A 21,593-nucleotide genomic window follows, 5' to 3' on the forward strand; every position below is an offset into this window, starting at 1 on the left:
TGCAATTAGTTCCTAAATTTCTATTTATACTATTTAATAAAACAAAATTAAATAGTAACCACTAATATTAGAACAGTGTAATAGTATACTGTGTTACTAATATTTGTTATTTGCCATTGTTAAAAAAACATTGTGTGAGGTCATTCATATCTGTGTTAATGTGGTTTGGAGACCCTTTAGCCGCCACATCATGTGTAAGAACCATGTCACTGTAAAGCAAATTAATTTATGCTAAGTGTGTATGCAGTATAAACTGAATGATATTAAAGCAGGTTTTTGAAACAGGACCTGTAACTAAGTCATAGTGAATAGGATCATTGTCATTTCAGTTGATGGCATGCATTCTGATTCTGATATAACACGCTTCCCTCATTTGGTTTTGGGATTTTCACCCTGGCTGCAGGGATTTTCTCTCATTCACACACTAAGGAATTAGTGAGGTAAAGTGCTAAAGAAGGGTGAGAAGGTTTGGGACATACCACCCTCTGAAGATGTTATATGTGTATGTTCAACCAGCAGGGGGCGTCGTCGTTCTGACGTCAGGTCACGCTGGTCACGTCATCCCGTCCGGTATCGCGGTGCTTGCGCCGACATTTCGCAGCCTACAGAGAGACGAAGAGACGGAGTGAGAAGAAAAGAGGCCCGTGCATGAGTTAGAGTGTGTTTGTTGACAAAACTCTCGGTAAGAATCCAGCGGCGACATCTCGCTCAGTGATGCATTCGCACCGGGAGCCGAGCGCGAGAGGAGCCGCTAAAAGCGTGCATCCTACCCGCAGCTCTGCTCCGACACACACAAAGCACAACCAGCTAGGTGGCTAACAGAGCGTTAGCATGCTCAGGCAGCTAAACTATGCTAGTCTTACCACAGTTACGTGTTTAAATGTGAGCTAGCTAGCTACCTTTAGCCACCTAAGACTGTTAGGATCTCACTGCAGAGACGTCGTAACTGATATCTGTTTATCATAATGAACCTCTTGGTGTAAAACTTCTGGCTGGTTTAAGATGTTGTCCTGCACCTAGCTAACTAACGACCGTTAGTTAGTCAATCGATAGGTTATGACGTTTGAATGAGTTTTTCCAATGAGGGTCGGCTGTTTTTTTTCTGGTTGTTTATCTGTTGTGTGACCTAAATAATAATAATAATAAGGAGGAGCTGTGTGTGTGTGTTTGTTGGAGATGCGAACAGTTTTTTTCTGCAGCTCAGTTTCGGATACTCTGTGGTTGATCGTTTACTGGAGCGACCACGACGCACCCCGGGCCGTGACGTCACGACTTGTTGCTGTGAGCAGGTAGACTGTTGGTGACGAGATGAGTGACAGTTGTCATGGAGACAGTCTGGGTTTCACGGTGATCGTGTCAGTCGATGGTTAAACACTGAAACTTCTTTGGTTCAGAGTTATTTTCAGTCAGGCACTGGGTTGGCATGCACCACTATGTGTGTAATCAGTGTTTTACTATGCATGCATATGCAAGATAAAATACTCAGACAGGGTGGCAATGTGAAGGGACTGGATTTAAGTACAGATTACTATCTTTAAAAAAAAAAAAAAAAAAAAAACAACCTTAGCTCATCTCATGCATTTCAACATTATCATAATCTGGGCTTAACGACATATGAAACTGGTGCTGTCAAGGCTATCGTACATGAAAGTAAACTGTGCGAGAGCAGCAGTGTAAATGATTTAGTACACAACATTTTTAGGTTCCTTTTTTCTGTATTTTTCACTAAGCTTTTTCCAGTTCCAGCAGTGCTACTGGCTAGAATATGTATGTTAGGGCTTGCTGTACTGTTTCTACTGCCTTGGTCACAGGCTTTAAGAGTATCAAGTTTTTCCTCTATGCTTTGTATCGACTAGGCAATCATCCCATTGCATTTTAACTTGTATAAATAGATATAACACTCTGGCTACTGATACATGATGGCTAGTAGAAGTCTAAATAAGTAGGTTTCCACTACTGAACATTTGAGTATTTTCAAATTCACACCATTCGCGTTTTCAAAATAAATACAGGGTAGAGGAGAAATCTGGTTACTTAAAAACATGGATTAACAGTAATCAGATTACTAAAGTACATTCCCCATTTAACGTGGTAACTTGAATTTTCTCAGCAACCTTGTTACAAAGTACATGTAAATGCACAGATGTAGTTACTAATTTGTCATCCAGACTTAAGGTCTCTGTTATGCAAGTGTGGTAATGGCTCTAATATATCCGGTCCGGATAGAGCTACACTGCTCATAAAGAGAAACAAATGAAAAATAATGAAACAAAGCTCTCTGTGGTTTCATACTGCCCATTAGAGCCCAGACATTAACCAGATTTTGATGAGATAGGTTTTAGACACTTGAAGTGGGCATGCTTTCAAAAGAACACCATGACTTGATTTATCAATTAACAACATACAATTAAATGAACATACACAGCTCTTCTTCAGATTGAGAGCTGGCTCACTGGCTTCTGTCTCTAAGTTTAATCTCAAACTGTCTCCATGATGTTGAGGTCATGGCTCTGCGGAGGCTGTGATTACTAGTACAGGAATCTTTTATCTGCTTGTTGTAGTAGTTGCTATTTTTCATAATTGGTGTTGTTAGCAGTTATGTATTACAGCTAAGAAAGTGCAGTATTTTGATCTTTATTTCTGGATTTCTTGCATTAAAATTCAGTTTGGGTTTCTGAAGGTGATTTTCAGCTGAACATTTAACTCCCTGTATTATAGCTGTTGCTGTTTTCCTTCCTGCTGCATATTATCCTCTTTCTGCTGTTAATGCGTCACGTTTGACACTCAGAAGTAATGAAAGATGATATCCATGTTCTTAAAGTTCATAAAAAAGGTGTTGGGTGAATGGCCAATCATATGCCACTCCTGGTGTGATTTTCTTTTTCTGTGCTGAGGTTGAGTATGTTGTAATTGATGATGATCATGTTTGAAATCAGGCAGTGTGGTGAAAGGTATACTGAGCTGCAGGTTGCAGCCTGACAGTCCAAACAGGTAGGTTAAAATGTTGGCATTTCTAATGTTTTTGTGAAGTGACGCATTACCGGAGTGACTGAAATGTACATTTAATACTATTATGTTTGACTGGTGGTTGAAGATCAGGTTTAGTTGGACAACAGACGCCTAAAAATGTTGTAGGAGGATCCAGAGGTTGTTGGGAAATTACATTTGTAAGCAGCAGCCATTGAGCCACCTACTGTTACTCTGTTGGGCAACGTGTTGTATTGGTACTAGCTAACATGTTACTCTGTAATTCACTTCTGTTTGCTTTCTCTTCTGATCAGCTACTGTCTTTGGTTGTGCTGGCTCAGTTGCTAATGTTGCTCTGGTTGACATAATGCTAATGTTGCTTTGGTTTACATGATGCTAATGTTGCTCTGGTTGATATGATGCTATTGTTGCTCTGGTTTACATGTACCTGACATTGCTTTTGTTAAACTGTTGGTTGATATTCCTCTTGTTGACAAGTTACTGATGTTGCCCCTTTTGACATGATGCTAATGTTTTGTTGACAATGTATTAAAGATTTGCTGCTTGATATCTTCGTCATGTGATGGTATTCTACATCCAGTTGTGAAATGTTGTCTGTTGATTTGGTGATGCCTGAAGATTTAGGAGGCTTCAGGATTAGTCCTGGTCACTTTCATGTTGATGCTGGTCACCTGGTTGCCAAATAGGTGTCAGGTCGTTGCTTGGTGTTTGCAAGATGTTGTTGAGATAATTAGAAGGTTTATTCAGTCTGGTTCTGGGTAAAGTCTGAGTTGGTTTAGTATGTTTGGTGTATGTTGCTGGTTTTAACAATGGTGAGTTTTGGCCTTTGATAACTGTGTCTCTGCTAACTGAAAACTTCGGTTAGTCTGTTCTGTGAAAGGATGAAGTCAGTCTATATATTTTCAATAGAAATGTTTCTGATGTTTTCACCAGGTTTCAATGTTGCAGATATCATCTGTCTATTACACAAAGAAACATTACACACACCTAGTTGAGTTGCAATTTGCATGAGATTTATTTACTGTTGCATGATATATTCAACAAATACGAGCAAAATATTTGTACTGCATTGTAGAAACAGTGAAGGAAATGTAAAACAAATTAATTGCAGGCAACCTCTAATGTACAGTATACATGGAACTAGTATGTGTAGAGATTAAAGGCTTCTAATGTCAAATTTATTTGACTATATGAGAGGTCATCTGATATGCAATCGTTACAGAAAATGAGTTGTCAGTTTGCAAACCAATATTCTTTGGAAGGAGTTACAGGATGTGAGCTAGTCCTGGTGCATGCTTGCTTCAGTAAGAAGAAACCGATATAGTTAGTTGCCAACACTTTTGCACATTGAAGAATTAATGATACCACTCCTGTCAACCGTTTCACTCTATTTTGCACTGTGAAGCATTTTTGCCCTGTTTAAATTGCTCATTACTTCTAATGCATAACATCAGAGAGGGTTGATGAGATAATATACTATTGGTTGAGTGTATCTCAGTTCTATCCTTCTGAAGTGTTCTGTTCCTCTGGGAACATTTTTTCTTGTTTGTATCCTCTCTGAGTTTTTTTTTTATTCATATGTATATGTTTATCAAGATCAATGCTGATCCCTAATTCTTTTATTCCTAATCTTGCATTTCTTTATGATACTTGAAAGAATAATGAATGGTGTCTCGAGATCAAGTTTATCAAAGTTATTAAAAGGTGTGGATTACAGCAGACTGTTTGTTATATTATGGTGTTAGCTAGCTTTTTGCCAGTTTTTTCACACCTGTCCCCCAAACCCTTCTAACACCACTGGTTTCCAAATGTCAGGACCCAAAAACTGCACACAAAGTTTAAATAAAAGGTCTCTGGCCTGTTCAGAAGAAACAGAAATATAACCTGTGTGTAAACCCTTATTGACCTGCAAAGTCAAAGTTTCCTGAGAAAACATGTGGAAACCACTGGTCCTTCTCTTTCTACTCTCCATCTGACAGTAGTGTTGCTTTCTCCCCAGGTTGTAGGGCTGTTGTTTAGCAGTCAGTATGGCAGTAGTCATCAGGCTGCAGGGTCTGCCCATAGTAGCCGGCACCATGGACATCAGACACTTCTTCTCTGGCCTCACCATCCCTGACGGGGGAGTGCATATCGTGGGGGGTGAGCATGGAGAGGCCTTCATTGTTTTCGCTACTGATGAGGACGCTCGGCTGGGGATGATGCGTACAGGTGGGTCCATTAAGGGCTCAAAAGTGTCACTGTTGCTTAGTAGCAAGACAGAAATGCAGAACATGATCGAACTCAGCCGTCGCAGGTTTGAGGCTGGTGCTGGTGCTGTGGAGACAGCTCCACCTACAGCAGGAAATGCCAGCCGACCAGGGGGTGCTGCCCCTATACCCACAGTGCAGTCAGGGTCGGCAGGGAGAAGCGCTAGCCATGGAAACCAAGGTTTTAGTAACCCCTCAGCCTTAGCGACAGCGGCAAGCTCCTCTCAGGATCCACCGAGCAACAAGGCAGCAGCTAGTTTGGCCAGCGCGGTGCCCAGCTTTGCCAATAGTTACAGTTCAGCACCCACAATCACCACAGCCTTGGCATCGCTCAACGCAGGCCCTCCACCCATCCTTCCACTTAGCAGTATGCCTTCAATGCCCCCTATGCCCACATTGCCCACAATTCCAGTTCCTCCTCCAGTGTCCTCCCTTCCTCCTGTCCCTACTGTCTCCCCCATGTCACAAGGTCCGCCAGTTCCACCTATGTCCCACCTTTCGCATATGTCTTCCCTGCCTCCCTTCAATCCCTCCCTCCCTCCTCCAGGAGGACTGGGCTCTGGCCTTCCTCTTGGAACCCCCAACCCTATGCTGTTTAATCCTCTCACTCCTCTGGCCTCTCTTGGCCTCCAGGCACATATGAAGGCTGCTGCTGCAGTAGCCACTGGAGCAGGAGCAGCCAATCCTGATGAGTTGTTTGTTCTTCTACAAAACCTCCCTTTCTCCTGTACAGAGGTGGAGATCAGGGAATTTTTTAGGGGTTTAGGGGTGGATGGGGTTCGTCTGCTGAGGGATGCACAAGGTCGGCCATCTGGCAGGGCTTTGGTCAAATTCTTCTCACCCCAGGACAGCTTTGAAGCAGTGAAGCGGGGAGGTGGCATGATGGGGCAAAGGTTTATTGAGATTTCCCCAGCCTCTGAGCGGCAATGGGCCAGCCTCAGTGACGGTACAACAGGACATGCTTCTCACAATAGCAGTAAATCAAATAACGGCAATGACTCACAGGACCAGCAACACCGTCGTGGTAATACGGGGTCAGGAGGCAGGGATCAGCGAGGAAGGTCACGATCTCCCCATCGGCAGGAATTCTGTGTCTACTTGAAGGGCCTTCCCTATGAGGCAGACAAGAAACAGATTAAGGAATTCTTTAAGAATTTGGAAATTGTGGAGGACACCATCTACATTGCCTATGGGCCCAATGGACGAGCCACAGGAGAGGGCTTCCTAGAGTTCAAAACAGAACAGGACTACAAGTCTGCTCTAGGTGCTCACATGCAGTACATGGGAACCCGTTTCATCCAAGTACACCCAATAAGCCGTAAGGGAATGCTTGAAAAGATTGATGCCATCCGCAAACGTGAAGCAGCACAGGGTGATGGCAAGAATCAAGATGGCTTGAAAGTTCCTAGGAATTGCGCACACATCACGAATATCCCTTACAACGTCTCCAAAAAGGATGTGCGGGCCTTCTTGGAGGGTGTGGGGCTGTATGAGGAAACCTTGAAGGTTCTTACAGACAGCCATGGCAATGGTTTAGGGCAAGCTATCTTTCAACTGCGAACTGAAGAAGATGCCCGAAAAGCTGAAAGACTGCACCGCCAAAAACTAAACGGCCGCGATGCCTTTGTCCACTTGGTGACGTTTGACCAGATGAAGGAAATTGAGAGGAATCCTCCTCCCCAGAACAAGAGGGGTCAACGCAACCAGAACCAGCAGAACCAAAATCAGAACCAGCACCAACAAGCCCAGCCCAATCCTCAGCAACCCCAGATCAACCCATTTGCTGGGATTAGTGGGGAAGAGTTTAACTTTCTCAGAAACACCATGGGGAATCTCAACAGTGCTCCCTTTGTGACTCCATTCTCAGCTCCAGGGAATGGACTGGCTGGCCCTCCTCCTCTCCCTCCTTTGGCAGCTGGTTTTGGAGATGTGAATCTAGGCGTAGCTCCTCCACTAGTTGCCGGTCTCCCTGGAGCTCCAATCTTGGAGCCACCAGGCTTTCGACCTGGAACTGGAGGAGGAGCTCCGTTCGGCCAGGATGGGCTAAGAGGCTTAGCACCATTTGACAATGCCAACAGAAAAGGAGGTGGAGGAGGACAAAATCGAGGGGGAGGGGCTAATAACAACCAAGGGCGTCCAGGGGGAGGAGCCCCAGGTGGACCACAAGTGTTTACACCAGGAGCTGATGGGCTCCGTAACCAGCCGGCCCCTGGAGGTTCCAATAATCCCAACAGTCAACGTGGTGCCGCTGGCCCGACAATTGTAAAGCTTCAGAACATGCCGTTTACTGTAACTGTGGACGAAATCATGGACTTCTTCTATGGCTACCAGGTACTACCAGGCTCGGTCTGCCTACAGTTTAGTGAGAAAGGCCTGCCAACAGGTGAGGCCATGGTGGCTTTCCAGAACCATGAGGAGGCTGCTGCTGCTGTTATGGACCTTAACGACCGACCTATTGGAGCACGCAAAGTCAAGATAAGCCTGGGTTAAATCCCTGCTTAAACTGACTCTTGGTAAATGTTGAAACTACCTGGATCAACCTTCCAAATGGAACAATCCAACAAAAACACACCTGACCATACCATAAAACAGGTTAGAGCTTGCCCTGTAAACTGACTGTGATTCGTTATGGATCTTCCTCCTTCTTGTTTGTAGATAATGGCAGGTAAGCCCTATGGCCCTGCGGTTTGTCCAGTAGGACACCTCTGATCCAGACTTTGCTGTTTCCTGCAGCTTCCCCACTTGACTCTGGTAGCACAAACTAATGATGATGATGATGATGATGATGTTGGCAGGATTTTGGTCCTTTCTTACCTTGTTTCAAACAATGCAGCTTTCTGTCAAATCATGTCCAGAGTTCACACACTGAACATGCTCACTTGTTTTGTTTCTGTGGTAAAATGATAATTATAATTAGTAACGTTTCTGTATGCGCTTATCTATGCTGTGCTGCTGTGGTTTAGAATTGACATGCTATGTTGCTCTGGCAAAATCTTTACATGCTTTGTTGCTATGAAAAATGATGATGAATTGCCACAGTATGTTGCCATGATAAAATGTTTATGCTCTGTTGCTGTGGTAAAATGTTCACATTATCTGTTGCTATGGTAATGTCTTCACCTTATCTGTTGCTATGGTAACATCTTTACATTTTCTGTTGCTTTGATGAAAATATGATACAAAGCTCATATGTTAATGCTCAGTTGCTATGGTTGCAATGTTGACATGCCTGTTGCTATGGTAAAAATTATACTGACATCAAGCTTTACTGCCACTGTAAAAGGCTGACATGACACTCTGTTGCTATGGTAAAATGGTGATACAATTATGTGTTGCAGGAGTGCTCTGTGGATGTGTGATGGACAGATTGCTGATTTGTTTTATTTTGTAAATAATGACCCGATGCCGCTGAATACTTTTTCTCTGTCACATTTTTTGATGTTGCTGTGTTTAATGCCACCCAACCCTTCCCCTTCCACAGCATTTGTCTAGTTGATGTTTGAGATGTAGAGCCCTAAGATGAAGTCTGTAGTGTTTTTAGTTTGGTAGCTTTTTGTGGTTTGTTTGATAATCTTCTGGGTGTTTCCATCTTTAAAGCTAATTTTTCTTTCTATTGTCAGTGTGAACAAGCTTGTATGATCATGTAACCGTACATGGTTTGGAGTTTCCTTCGCTTTGGCTAATAAAAGGACATTCCTGATGCACAACTGCTCATCTGAAATGAGCTCTTTCTGACTGCTCTTCACTGTCACACCCATGATTCCAGTTTTTAGTTTCCTTGTTTTTTTTTTTCTTTACTTAAATAAAAGCCTGTTGGTTTTGTTTAGATTAGACAAGAAAGTATCTTAGTAAGTATTCAGTGAAATTTGAGTTACTTAAATTTAAATACTGCCTTAAGTAATCTTCCTGCTAGCAGTCAGACCCAATGCATTACAAATCTAAACTGCAGTTTTTATGCATTTCAATGACTTGAAACCAAAATAATTAGAATTGGATAGTGTTCACTCTGTGAATACAGGAATATCTGCTACTGACCACTTGTGTAGTGCACAGGTGAAAAAACTAGTAGGACGGCTGACCGGTCAACATGAAGTAAAATCTAGCACATTTTTAGATAAATTTGCTATGATTTTGTGCCTTGTGTGATACAGGATTCCAGGTGGTTTGCAGTGAGATCCACATGTGTTCCCTCACAAAACTTCAATATTAAGAATACTTACCCTACATCCTTCTTAATTGTCTTTGGTCACACAGCCAGTGGATACAGCTACTGTTGAAGCCTGGGCCTCCTCCAGAAATATGGATCAGCGGGGATCATGCAAAAAAAAGTATTGTGAAGTAATGTAAAAGTAGTTTAGTGAACCTTTTTTATATGAAATGATTTCATGATAGATAGATATACTTTTTTACACTTTTGTTTTTTGCTCATATAGATAAATGTCTTTGACAAGATTTAATGATCAGGTTTAAGTAAACATAGTTGGTTGTAACATTAGATTACCGTCCAGATGGGATTCATCATGTAGTCTATCCTGTTCCTTCACCTCAGAACAAAAAAGATGAGGCAAACATGAAAGAAGGGCAGTAAAGAAATTAACTCACAGATAATAAAAACATTTAAGCTTTAAACAGTCAAAAATGTCTACCACAAATTATAAAAAGATAAAAACATTGTTGGCTTAAATCTTTTCAATTGCTCTTAGCGTCTGTGATGTACTCTTAATGCAGATTTTAAAGTTAGTACCAAAGTTGCCTCATACTAATTTTGTAATAATTAGCAGAAATGGAAATAGTTTTGTCTCAAGAGGAACTGCCTGCTGCAGGAAATGGTTAACCTCCTAACAGGTACATACTGTAGATAAGTTGCTTGCATATGCAGTGTATTAGTGTCTGAGTGTGTGTCAAGGAAATGGATAAAAAAGGCCTTAATGTTGTGTTGTGGGCCTGTTGTTTGGGAGGAAAAGGAAACCAATGTATTAGAATAAAATAAATCCTGCAAATGATTTGTGAGTGACACTGAGCTGTTATTGACCTGCTGAGGTTCCCCCTGCTACTGATCAGTAGACAGAAAACAGGACTTCCAGGTGAGTTACAGTTGCTAAGATGTTCCATTTAATACATGAGATACTATATCCGCAATGACCCGTAAATACTGTAGCCTGTAGACCATCAATAGCAATGTTACATTTACTTTTGATGGAATTTATTTTTATTTGAAACAACGCAGATTTGGTAAAGAGTAATATGTACATAGTAAAAATTGTTGTTGGTATTTGGTGGATGGTGGGCTGTAGATGGTCAGTTGGCAAAGGCAGGAAGTGTGTGTGTGTGTGTGTGTGTGTGTGTGTGAGAGAGAGAGAGATTAACAGAGATTTTCAGTATTACATTTTGCTTCCTTTTTCTTTTTCAGTATGTGTATTGTTTCTGTGTTTTGGGACTTTCCTTGTCTGTTTCTCATTTGTGATGTGATGCTCTACAGCTTCTTCTGACTCCGCTGTGTTTCTACTGCAAAGGATGAATAAAATGAAACTCCATTGTTTTCCTCCTCCGGGGGGAGGTTGGCTTGTGCTGTTTCAGTTTGTTTCTTCTGTTACAGTCTCAGTCCAGTTCATCAAGCATGTGTAATGTGTGTTTCTGCTGTATCAGCAGTACTTCCGGTTCTGCTGTTTCAACATAAAAGCACCTTTTTTTTTCTTCTTTTTTTTCACAACTAGGTCTTACAATTATTGTCACAAAGACTGAACATATCTAGTAGTTAAAGTCTCATTACTGAAATGGAATTTACACACACTGCCATGCTTTTGTGAAATATATGATCTAGAATGGAAATTAACGGATGATGGACTATATTCAGGTCATGTGAAATTAAAAATCACCTTACCCCCCATTTTCTTTTGGCCTTTTCTTGCACTTTGTTCTTTGAGTTATTAACTTTATGCCCCAGGCAAGCTGCTTTGATCCTTAGACTGCTTTTTTTTTATTCATATGTTCATGGAATAAGTTGTACCTATACTGATGGTTCAGGTTGGTAGATTCCCCATATGATTCACACGTTAATAACAAATAATGCCTTGCTACATGCAGTGCATAATATATTGATTTGTAAAACACTTGCTGCAAGCTGTTTTAATGCATCCAGTCTGTGCTGTCAAGTACACAACATCGTACTAAGAGCAGTCGAGTTGTTTTAATGCTGCTTTTATTCTGAAGGAGACTGGTCGGAAGTGTTGAATAACGAGAAAACGTCATCTAATCTTTATGTTCCCGGGGGCGTGAATGACAGTCGTCTTGTCCAATCAGATTCCGTGCTTGTGACTGCCTGTCCAATCAGATTCCTCATTTCTCAGTTTGTGTTCCTGCCGCTCCCTGTTAGCTAAAGCTGCTGCTCGAAGATTATCGGCTGTTCTCTGACTCATTTACAGGTAAAATCTAATCTTTGGCGGTGATTAATCTGTGTATAATGTCTAATAGAGTGCTCAGATAAAGTTTGTATATTTATTCTGTCTGGGAAAAGTGTGGATTTCTGTCCTGGACTGTGTGAGTAGTTGTTCTCCACCTCGATGTTTGCTCCTTCTGGTCTGAGGCGGATAAATTAAATCAGCTCTAATAAAGTGGTTTATATAGTCATGACATAATGCAAACAAACAAAGTGTGTGTTTGTTTGTGTGTTTGGGAGAGAGAGAGAAAGCGAGAGAGAGCACTGGTGTGTGTTTAGTAAACTGTGGTTGAACTGACTAAACTGTTTTACAGTTTCAGTGAGTGTGTTTGGTAAAATGCTGGTTTCAATGACCGACCGGATTTTACAGCTTCAGATGGTTCATCTTCATTCAAACTTAAACTGCTGGCGTTGCCTTTGGGTGCTTCTTGCTCATTTAATTACATTTGACAGTAAAACAGTCAAAGGTGAATCAGTGGCTGTAAAACTCGACATAAGTAACATTTAGTTTGCCAGGAAGTTATTCTAGAAAGTAAAAACTGAGGGAAACCTTTGAGTTTCCAGTTTTAGAAACAAAGATTTTTCTAATAGACTCGTTTTAAGCCTGTTGCAACTTATTCTCTGAACCTAACCTGCCGGCTTACAGTTTTTTTTTTTTTTCTGTCAACCACGAGTCTCCACCCTTCAATCACACCTGAAGAAGCTCCTTGGCATGTTGTTCCACTTCCTCATTTATACATCAATCACAATCTCAGCAGGATAGGAGCCTATTAGTTTGTTACTGGAGTCCTATCTTTATCAAGACCACTTTTATGATCAGCTCACATTCAAATAACAAAATGACATATGGTGGATTAATCACTATAAATTAAAAAGATCTTTGAATTGCTCTGGAACATTCCTATCATAGTTATCATATTATATCACAGATTACATGATAATGTGGTGAGTGTGGGTGAGTTTTGTGCAGCTGAAAAGACTTAAAGCAGATTTAAAAACTGGACTAAATGCAGTTTAAAAGTGACTTTTTCAATATACAGTAGGATAATCTTGTTATAACAGCATTTCAGTTACTATGTTTAAATTTAACACATTATACTATGGTTGTTAAATGCTGCTGAGCATTATTTTTAACGGTCAAAATGTTTGCAGTCATAACTAAAAATAAACAAAACCGGTTTTAGTAAATCAGACTGAGGTTAGAATCAGAGATCTATAAATAAATTCATTTTTTATCTGTTGGGTTTGAGCTTCTGTTGCCCCCAGCACTGAATAAATATGTTATTTGACAACATTTAATAAATAAATGTTGCATTAATGTTGCACATCTGCTCTGTATTTGCCCATGTCATGGTGTCAAATAGTCTCTGAGTCTCACTGATGAGGGCTTTTTTCAGTTCTCATGTAACTCAGAGTAAACAAACTTAAAGTTAACTGAGCTTTTTCTGCCCAGCTTTTCTGGAATCATCTGAGTTTTTGTGTCAGGGTTGGGGATTGAGAGTGTCCAGGTCAGATTTTGTTAAACCAGTTTTTGGAAATCGGCCCCAGGTGTGGCAGCAACTAACTGACTGCAATACTCATGTACCTCAGGATCCGAACAGAGCTATTTGACAGGAACGTTAGGAAAGTTAGGCTTTGATCAGAGATGCTGTGGTTTAGTGGGTGTTAGATGTGTTTCTATTTATTGCTGTATACACTGCATGAATTAGTTTGACACTTTTCCTCAAAATGAGTAGCATTTTCAGTGTTTTGCTTGGAGAAACTTGAACACAGGTGGTGTCAGGATTTGAACCACCAACACTGTGAACTGGGATATTGGCAAAATTGACTTGATTGCCTTGGACTGGTAGTGAAAGGTGACTGACATTTTCTCAACTGGTCAGAATCACATTGGCCGTGTCAAAATACCTGAATGTTGTTTCACCTCAGCAGACGGACTGTGCTGTGCTTCAGTTCCAGACAAAAACAGTATACTATTACCAATTCCTACTTTTTGAACTGTGACTGCTGTCTGCTGTGATACTGAAGATTTTGTTGTAAATCCTGATCTGAAGGTCTCTCTCTGTCCCCCCTTAGATGGCGGACTGTGTTACTAAAGTGGAGCTGTCCGTCTCCTGCTCCAACCTGCTGGATAAAGATGTTGGCTCCAAGTCCGATCCTCTGTGTGTGCTGCTGCAAAGTACAGGAGGAGACAAATGGATTGAGGTAACAAAGCAGTCTCATTACAGGACACACAGGTCTTTATCTAAATATTATTATTATTATTGGTTTTATGTAAAAAAAATCGTCCTCTGTATCTTAGCTGGGTCGTACAGAGCAAGTGAAGAACTGCTCCAGTCCATCTTTCAGTGAGCGTCTGAGGGTGGATTATCAGTTTGAGACGGTGCAGAATCTGAAGCTGGCAGTGTACGACATCGACAACTCAACCTCTAACCTCAATGATGATGACTACCTGGGAGGGGTGGAGCTGACACTGGGACAGGTACAGGTTTTTATTGTGCTTTTTAGACTACTTAAGAGGTTGTGTAGCTTGTTCTGTTATTGTTCTGTGCGATTTCTAGTGGAGTGGTACCTTTTGTCTGGAGAATAGGTTGTGGTAATGGAGGTTGTTACTGTCACAATACCTGTTGTAAATAAAATGTTAAGATTTGTCATTGCATTTTAATTTACTTACATTTGTGGCACATACCTCTCAAAGGGTTTCTTGTTTCCACAATGATGTTTGTGCCGTCCTCTGCTGGACAAACTCTGTAGTCACAACGTAGTCTCTGAATCAAATATGGCACTTTTATCCAAAGCAGTTTTGCTGTATGTGTTTCAGATTGTTGCCAGCAAAACTCTGACCAGACCACTGCAGCTAAAGAAAAACAAACCTGCAGGCAAAGGGACCATCACTGTAAGTACAGACCGTGTGTGATTGCAAACAACCTCATTGGAAATATATATAAATATATAAATAAATAAATATTTTAACATACATCCTTAAACTTATCAGCTGTTTATTATTATTGTAATCTGTTTTATGTTACTTTGTACCCATAGAGAATCTGTGCTAAAAAATTACCGAGATTAATGTGAAACATCTGTGTTTGTGTAGGTGACAGCAGAAGAGATAAAGGACAACAGAGCCATTGAATTAGAACTGGCAGCTAAAAACCTTGACAAAAAGGTAGCTCCACGTCTCCATGTCATCTTTCTACTTTTCTTTTCTCCTTCTTTTAACATCTTCTGGACTGTGTTGCATTAGAGCCTATCATAACTCTAATGCTTAGTTGGTGTAATTGTCCTTATTGTGTAGTAGGATGCATTTCAATTTAAAGACAAAGTTTTAACATGTTTTGGAAAGATGCTCGGTTGATTGCATTTTAGTTCCTACTTTTCCTGCAATGGGCTTTGTAAATCCATAAACATGTTAGTACCACCTTAACATCATATTGTTTTTGTTTTTAGAGATGAGTTAAAAGATATTGAATTGAATGTAGGACTAATGTAACTGTACCTTTCATCCACTGTCATTTGTCCTACATTTGCATATTTAGCTGCCAGTTACCTGTTTTTGTGGCTAAACAGTGAATGAGATTGTGTCATGTTGTCCCATGTCTGTTCAGGATACGTTTGGGAAGTCTGATCCATTCCTGGAGTTTTTTAAACAAGGAGACAGTGGAAAGTGGCAGCTGGTCCACAGGACAGAGGTGTACACACACACACACACACACACATTTTGTACTCAAAGTTTTTTTTCCAAATGTTTTTTTTTTTTGTCTTTGAATATTCTACTGTCAAATGGTGCAGTGATTTATAGTGATATTTCTGTTTAATGCGCTGTGATGTTATACACTTCATATGAAAATTAATGATTTTCCCATTTTCGTTGTTTTATTTTTGTCTCTGGATAAACCTCCACTGTATGTTTGTATTATACTGTTCTCAGTTTAAAGTATATAGTCTGAGTTCCTTAACTGGCAAATGTGCTCCTGCTTCCTTTGCTACCTACTATATTAGGACAACATGTGCGTTTGGGCATACCCTGCAGTTTTGAACATGTTAGCTAAGCAAAGGGTACAAGAGCACATATTAGTACCTTGTGCTGTTCTCAGTGGATTAAAATGCTGGGCCTCAGCCTATATGTCGCAACATATATACTTGTAAAACAGTTTGTGGCTGTTAGTCCAGCAAAACCAGTTTTTTTGTTTGTAGTTGGTGAGGGAGGGAGAAGCAGAAGAGCAACGTAACAAGAGACACAGCTTGTGAAACTTCAGAGTTCCCACTGGTTCCACATTGTATTTGTTTTAACGCAGCCAAATTCACAAATTGTTCTTATTCACATATTTTTCTGTTTCAATCAAATCTGGCTCATAAATACTCGGGATGTGATTTCAAGATGATGACTGTGATCAAACTGTGTGTTTTTTAGGTGGTGAAGAACAACCTGAATCCCTCTTGGAAGAAGTTCACTGTTCCTCTCCAGACGTTCTGCTCGAGCGACCTCAACAGATCACTGAAGGTTCCACCTGTCAGATTCTATCTTCGGTCATATCGCCCACTCATAGTCCACAGTTAAATTATATCTCCTCGTCCTGCAGGTGGATTGTTCTGATCATGACAGTGATGGATCTCATGATCTGATTGGTTCTTTCACCACTACAGTCTCAGACCTGCAGAAACCTTCTGTGAGTTCAATGGTGATAAAACATATTAAGATTTTTCTACTGGCTGTCTTGAGGTCAAAGGTCGTTAACTGTGTGTACTGTTTCTGTGCACTTCAGGTGGAGTTTGAATGTATCCACCCTGAGAAACAGAAGAAGAAGAAGAGCTACAAAAACTCTGGAGTAGTCTATGTAAAGAGCTGCAAGGTAGAGACTACATTGCCCACAATTCTCTGCTGGGAGCTACAGCTTTATAACCATAGAACTAACAAATAGGTCGTTGTTTGTAACTTCTTTTAAGTTTTATTGTATAATAGATGCACAAAAGCTTGACTGATTTCCTTTTCACTTTGTCTCTGTATGTACACAGATGGTGGCTCAGTACACCTTCCTGGACTATGTGATGGGCGGCTGCCAGGTCAACTTTACGGTTCGTCAATATGAATGAACACGCTTGTAAAGCAAAGGCTTTATTTTCTAATCAGTCACCATTAATCACATTGAAGTAAACAGGTTTCAGATATTTAGCCATCTTTACATTGATTGATTGATTGATTATGGCATGCATATGAGCGGGGATACATACTGTTTTTCTTAAAGTTACAGCATGTTAACACAAATAACATATTATTGAATTTGAATGATGATTGAATGAGTGTTTGTAGGTGATGATTTATCAATGAATGTTGTGTGAACACTGTAGGTGGGGATCGACTTTACCGGCTCTAATGGTGATCCTCGCTCACCCGAGTCTCTCCACTACATGAGTCCAGATGGTCTGAACCAGTATCTGAGTGCTCTGTGGTCTGTGGGCCAGGTGATCCAGGACTATGACAGGTCAATACACACTCGCAGAGAAGCTACAGCTTCAAATTACGCCGCAAACCTTACATTGTGCAGACACTACTAACCTCAAACTGTTCATCTTAACACTGTAGCTAAATTGCAGATCCTACATCAGAAAATCTGCTCTAGTATTAATACATCCTATGTCCTACACCCTAAACCATCTTTTTACTTTGTACAACCTAAACTTTGAGCCATCAACTATACACTCACGCACACTGTGAACCCTTTGTGCTACAAACTAAACCTTTAACCACATTGCAAAAATCCTGAAGCCTAAACTGTGCTTTTATTTTTGTGACTGTTTTTTTTTTTTTGTTTTCTGTTTTAGTGATAAACTCTTCCCAGCTTTTGGTTTTGGAGCCAAACTGCCACCAGATTACCAGGTCAGCTTTCTAATCACCTCTGAGGTTTAAAGTTATTTTGCAACAATGAAGTAACTGCACTAGTCTTATCAGAGCAGAGGTTTTCCATGGTCAGATTTATTGAATTGTTGTGCTGTTAATCTTACAGGCTGCACACCATGAGTTCGCCCTCAACTTCAACCCTACTAACCCCTTCTGCCCAGGTAAACATACAGTAAACATCCTGTATTTAGGTTCTATATGTTAAGTTAAAGTTTTCAAATATTCTGCCGAAAATGTTCCACTATGTTCCACTCCATTATTTTTAATAATAATTAATTAATTAATAATATTTTTGGACTGCCCGTCCAAAAAAGGTCACACACACTAATATTTCATTTGACCACCTTTAGCTTTGATTACAGCACACATTCCCTGGGGCATTGTTTCGATAAGCTTCTGTAATGTCACAACATTTATTCTTCTTACCCTGATGCACCCATCACTCTGGAACAGGGTAAATCTGGACTCATCAGACCACATGACCTTCTTCCATTGGACAGTTCTTAACCCAGTTTTAGTAGTCCTTAGATGTTTTCCTTGATTCATGCCAATAATTTGACCCTTCTGAAACAGATTAACATCTTTTCCACGACAACAGGATGTGTATTCAAACATGGTTGTTTAAGAATTGAGAAGCTACTCACTGCATCAGTTAGAGTAAAATAACTTAGGTCAGGCTCCTTCTAATATAATCTGACTTCCTCTCTGTGTATCTCAGGTATTCAGGGGATAGTTGAAGCCTACAGGATGGTTTTGCCTAAGCTGAGACTCTCTGGACCCACAAACTTTTCCCCCATCATCAACCACGTTGCTTCCATCGCCAGCGCTGCAGCGCAGACCAACAGTGCCTCTGTGAGGACAAATGCAGAAACTCAAAACAAAATCAACCACAAACACTCAGACCCTGACCTATATCTGCGTTTTTCTGCAGCAATACTTTGTCCTCCTCATCCTCACTGACGGTGAGATCACCGACTTCGACCAGACCCGGGACGCCATAGTTCGGGCATCACTGCTGCCTATGTCAATCATTATTGTTGGGGTGGGGCCAGCGGACTTTAAGGCCATGGATCTTCTGGATGGAGACAATGGCGTGCTGAGGTCGGCGTCAGGAGAAGCTGCTGCCAGAGACATTGTCCAGTTTGTCCCGTTCAGACAGTTCAAAGATGTAAGACTGTGTGTTTCATAAATAACAACTGTGTAGCTGTGTGCTTCGTCCACTTTGCCTGTAATTTAATAGCGTTGATTGCATTGTAATTCAGGTAAAGTTGTACCAATAGCAGGAAAAGTCCCTGAGCCTTTTCTCCGCATGGGGTTCAGTCATTTTGCCAGACGCCCCCGTGCTACTGGTTCTTGCTGCTTTAATCACAGTTTTGCACAAATGTCCAAACTATCCGTTAACGGCTGATGATTGTTTTAGAGATGGGGGATGAGAATTTGTTGTTTTTGTTTCTATAAATGAACCACACACATTAGCTTTACATTCCTGTTTGTCTCTCTGTGCAGGCTCCCATGACGGCGCTGGCTCAGTCTGTTCTCGCCGAGGTTCCCAACCAGCTCGTCACTTATTTCAAGATGCGAGGCCTTGAACCGCCTAAAGCTCAAGTTGCCCCCAAAGTCTAAACCTAGTCATCTGCTTTCCCCAGATCCACCCACGAAGCTAAGAGCTCAACCTGATCTTATTCCAGACTCGGAGCACCACACTCCCTCTATTCCTATATTTCTACCCCCACTCATAAAGTGAACCATGCTTCAGGGACCAACCACAGTCATTCAATACGCAGCATGCAGCTGCCAGCCAATCGAGATGCTGGGCACAACTCACTTTGCTTTCTCTGATTATGATGTAGTAGAATATATTACTGATTCCTTCTGCTGCTTTTACGCTAACTATGCAAATAATGTTATGTTTACTTGCGTATCTTTAATAATCTCAGAGCCACACACACAAAGCCGTACACATTTTTGAATCCACATTCACATGTCTCCATTATCAGAACTGAAGAATATAACTGAGCTGAGAGTTGAACTACTATGTATTGATAGAGAAAAGATCAGGTCTTCCCATCCACTTCAGTACAAACAGTTTAATCACAGCAACATCAACAACATGGTTGATTCCATGTTACCATGATGACATTGCACAATCAGCTTTATGTGTGTGGATAAATGGCTCTAATTAGCATTATAAATCAGGTATCAGTACTTTTCACTTTGCTTATGCACAACATGCTGGAAGATGATATGAATCTTTTTATGTACCCTTTAACATAGCTTTACTACTATTGCCTTTTTATACACGTCACTGTAGCCTTAACCTAGACTCGAGTGTAGTTGATATAAATGTTGGTCTGAATGTTTTCGGGCACTTCTTTCATGACCTGATGACCTGCAACATCCAAAACACAAAACCGTGTCCGTGTCGTTTGCAGGTTGGCCAACTTATTGCATAACTATCAGTTAATCATTCATCTCATATCGAGTCAAGTTTATGACTGTAAACCCCAGAATGTTTGTCTCAAAGTGTTGTAGTAGTAAAACCGCTGATTTGCTCAGATACACCACAACGATCAGAATACAACAAATTTTTTTCAAGGTAGTTAAAATATGCACTTCTCTTCGCCAGTCGTGGTTTTTCAGTGTCAGCATTATGGCCAAATCTAGTTAATTGTTATTGATGCTGTGCCCTGTTTCATATGTTTTTTTCTGTTTTCATCATAGTGTTATAATACCTTTAAATTCATTCCACAAAGCTGTATAAAATAGTCTAATTAATCAGCTAGCTGTTACTTAGCAAAAATTTACAATGAGAGAAGCGAGAGGAAGGAGAGATGTCTGCAATAAAGGCTAGGATAGACTCAAATGTAGCTTTACACCACAGGGACGACCCATGTGAATTAAGTTTAGATCACCTTAAAAACACTTCAAGTTAATGGATGCACTTTTATTCATAATGCAATCAATGGTATGTGGACATGTTCCACACATGCGCACTAGAGAACTTGATGACAAGGAGAGCTCCTGTGTTTGTTTTTTGGCAGAACGACATAAAAAAAAAAAAAAAGAAAACTGATGAGAAATTAACGTCCGTACACTGCACAGGACAAGCCACTGCTATCCACTTCAGCCACAGTTGGACCAAATACATATTTATTTATTGGCTCTTTTAGATTTAATAAAATAATAAATTATGCTGCTAGAGTATGTCCAAGGCAAAAGTCAGTGATAGAAGTCTGAGAAAATGTTTAGTCAGAAAAATACACAATATTAATATACAGGTCAGCTATATTAATTCTTTAAACTACTTTTTCTTTCTGGAAACAAATGAAAAACTGCAGTATTTTTGTCAAAATGTCAAAGAGCCGTTGAAATGCAAAACCGTTATTCGTTTATGTTCCAAAACAAATTTAAAAACTACTTTCTGAGGTTCAGTAGTGAACAAAAAGGTAAAATATTTTTTTATCTTCATCAGTGGATGGATCTGCTGATGTTGATGCCAAAAGAAGAGGTGCTGTAGGTTTGTCAGGCTGCCATAATGTGTCTTTGATTTTCCTCTTTGTTGTCAAAAGCTTGTTTTATATTTGTTTTACATCCATTTTCTAGTTGAAGAGAAATTCTGTTCTTATTCTAGTGTTTACAGAAGCTTTTACTTTGGAAAGTACAGCCAAAAAATGTGCCACTTTTAGTCTCAACAGACTGTTAACGATGTAACATGAATATTATCAGATTAAAATGATGGGAATTTGATCTGAGCTCAGTTGAACCACCACAGGGGCTCAAATGTGCTGTTTGAAATAACAAAACCAAAATTACTGGTCAGATCCCAACGAAGAACTACACCTCCCATAATGCTTTGCTCCACAGTGCTGCTGGCTGTGCTCAGCTAGTCTTTTAAACTACTCTAGCTGCAGTTTCATGAGACCCAACTCTGTCTACTATTAACTAACCAGTTCAAATAAACCAGTGTAACCACTAACTAACATGACTGTATCAAGTTTCCTTGTAGTATTCAATAATAAAACAA

General features: G+C 40.4%; 1 protein-coding gene across 3 annotated transcripts; it reads left to right on the forward strand.

Moving 5' to 3' along the window:
* Positions 1–567: 567 nt before the first annotated feature.
* cpne1 (copine I) lies at positions 568–21,593 on the forward strand. 3 transcript variants are annotated; one of them, XM_026350309.1, is made up of 16 exons: positions 581–682; positions 13,747–13,875; positions 13,973–14,152; positions 14,492–14,566; positions 14,768–14,839; positions 15,279–15,362; positions 16,085–16,174; positions 16,254–16,340; positions 16,437–16,523; positions 16,687–16,746; positions 17,020–17,153; positions 17,494–17,548; positions 17,676–17,730; positions 18,288–18,421; positions 18,501–18,737; positions 19,076–21,593. In XM_026350309.1, the coding sequence occupies exons 2-16, from the start codon at positions 13,747–13,749 to the stop codon at positions 19,190–19,192; spliced, it is 1,596 nt and encodes a 531-aa protein (XP_026206094.1). In that variant the 5' UTR covers positions 581–682; the 3' UTR covers positions 19,193–21,593. The 3 variants fall into 3 exon arrangements, with proteins under 3 accessions (XP_026206092.1, XP_026206094.1, XP_026206093.1); XM_026350308.1 differs by lacking the exon at positions 581–682 and adding an exon at positions 11,553–11,656; XM_026350307.1 differs by lacking the exons at positions 13,747–13,875; positions 13,973–14,152; positions 14,492–14,566; ... (10 more) ...; positions 18,501–18,737; positions 19,076–21,593 and adding an exon at positions 4,988–7,787 and having other exon boundaries at positions 568–682.

The sequence above is a fragment of the Anabas testudineus genome, chromosome 5 (assembly GCF_900324465.2).
Source record: "Anabas testudineus chromosome 5, fAnaTes1.2, whole genome shotgun sequence".
Classification (NCBI taxonomy): Eukaryota; Metazoa; Chordata; class Actinopteri; order Anabantiformes; family Anabantidae; genus Anabas; species Anabas testudineus.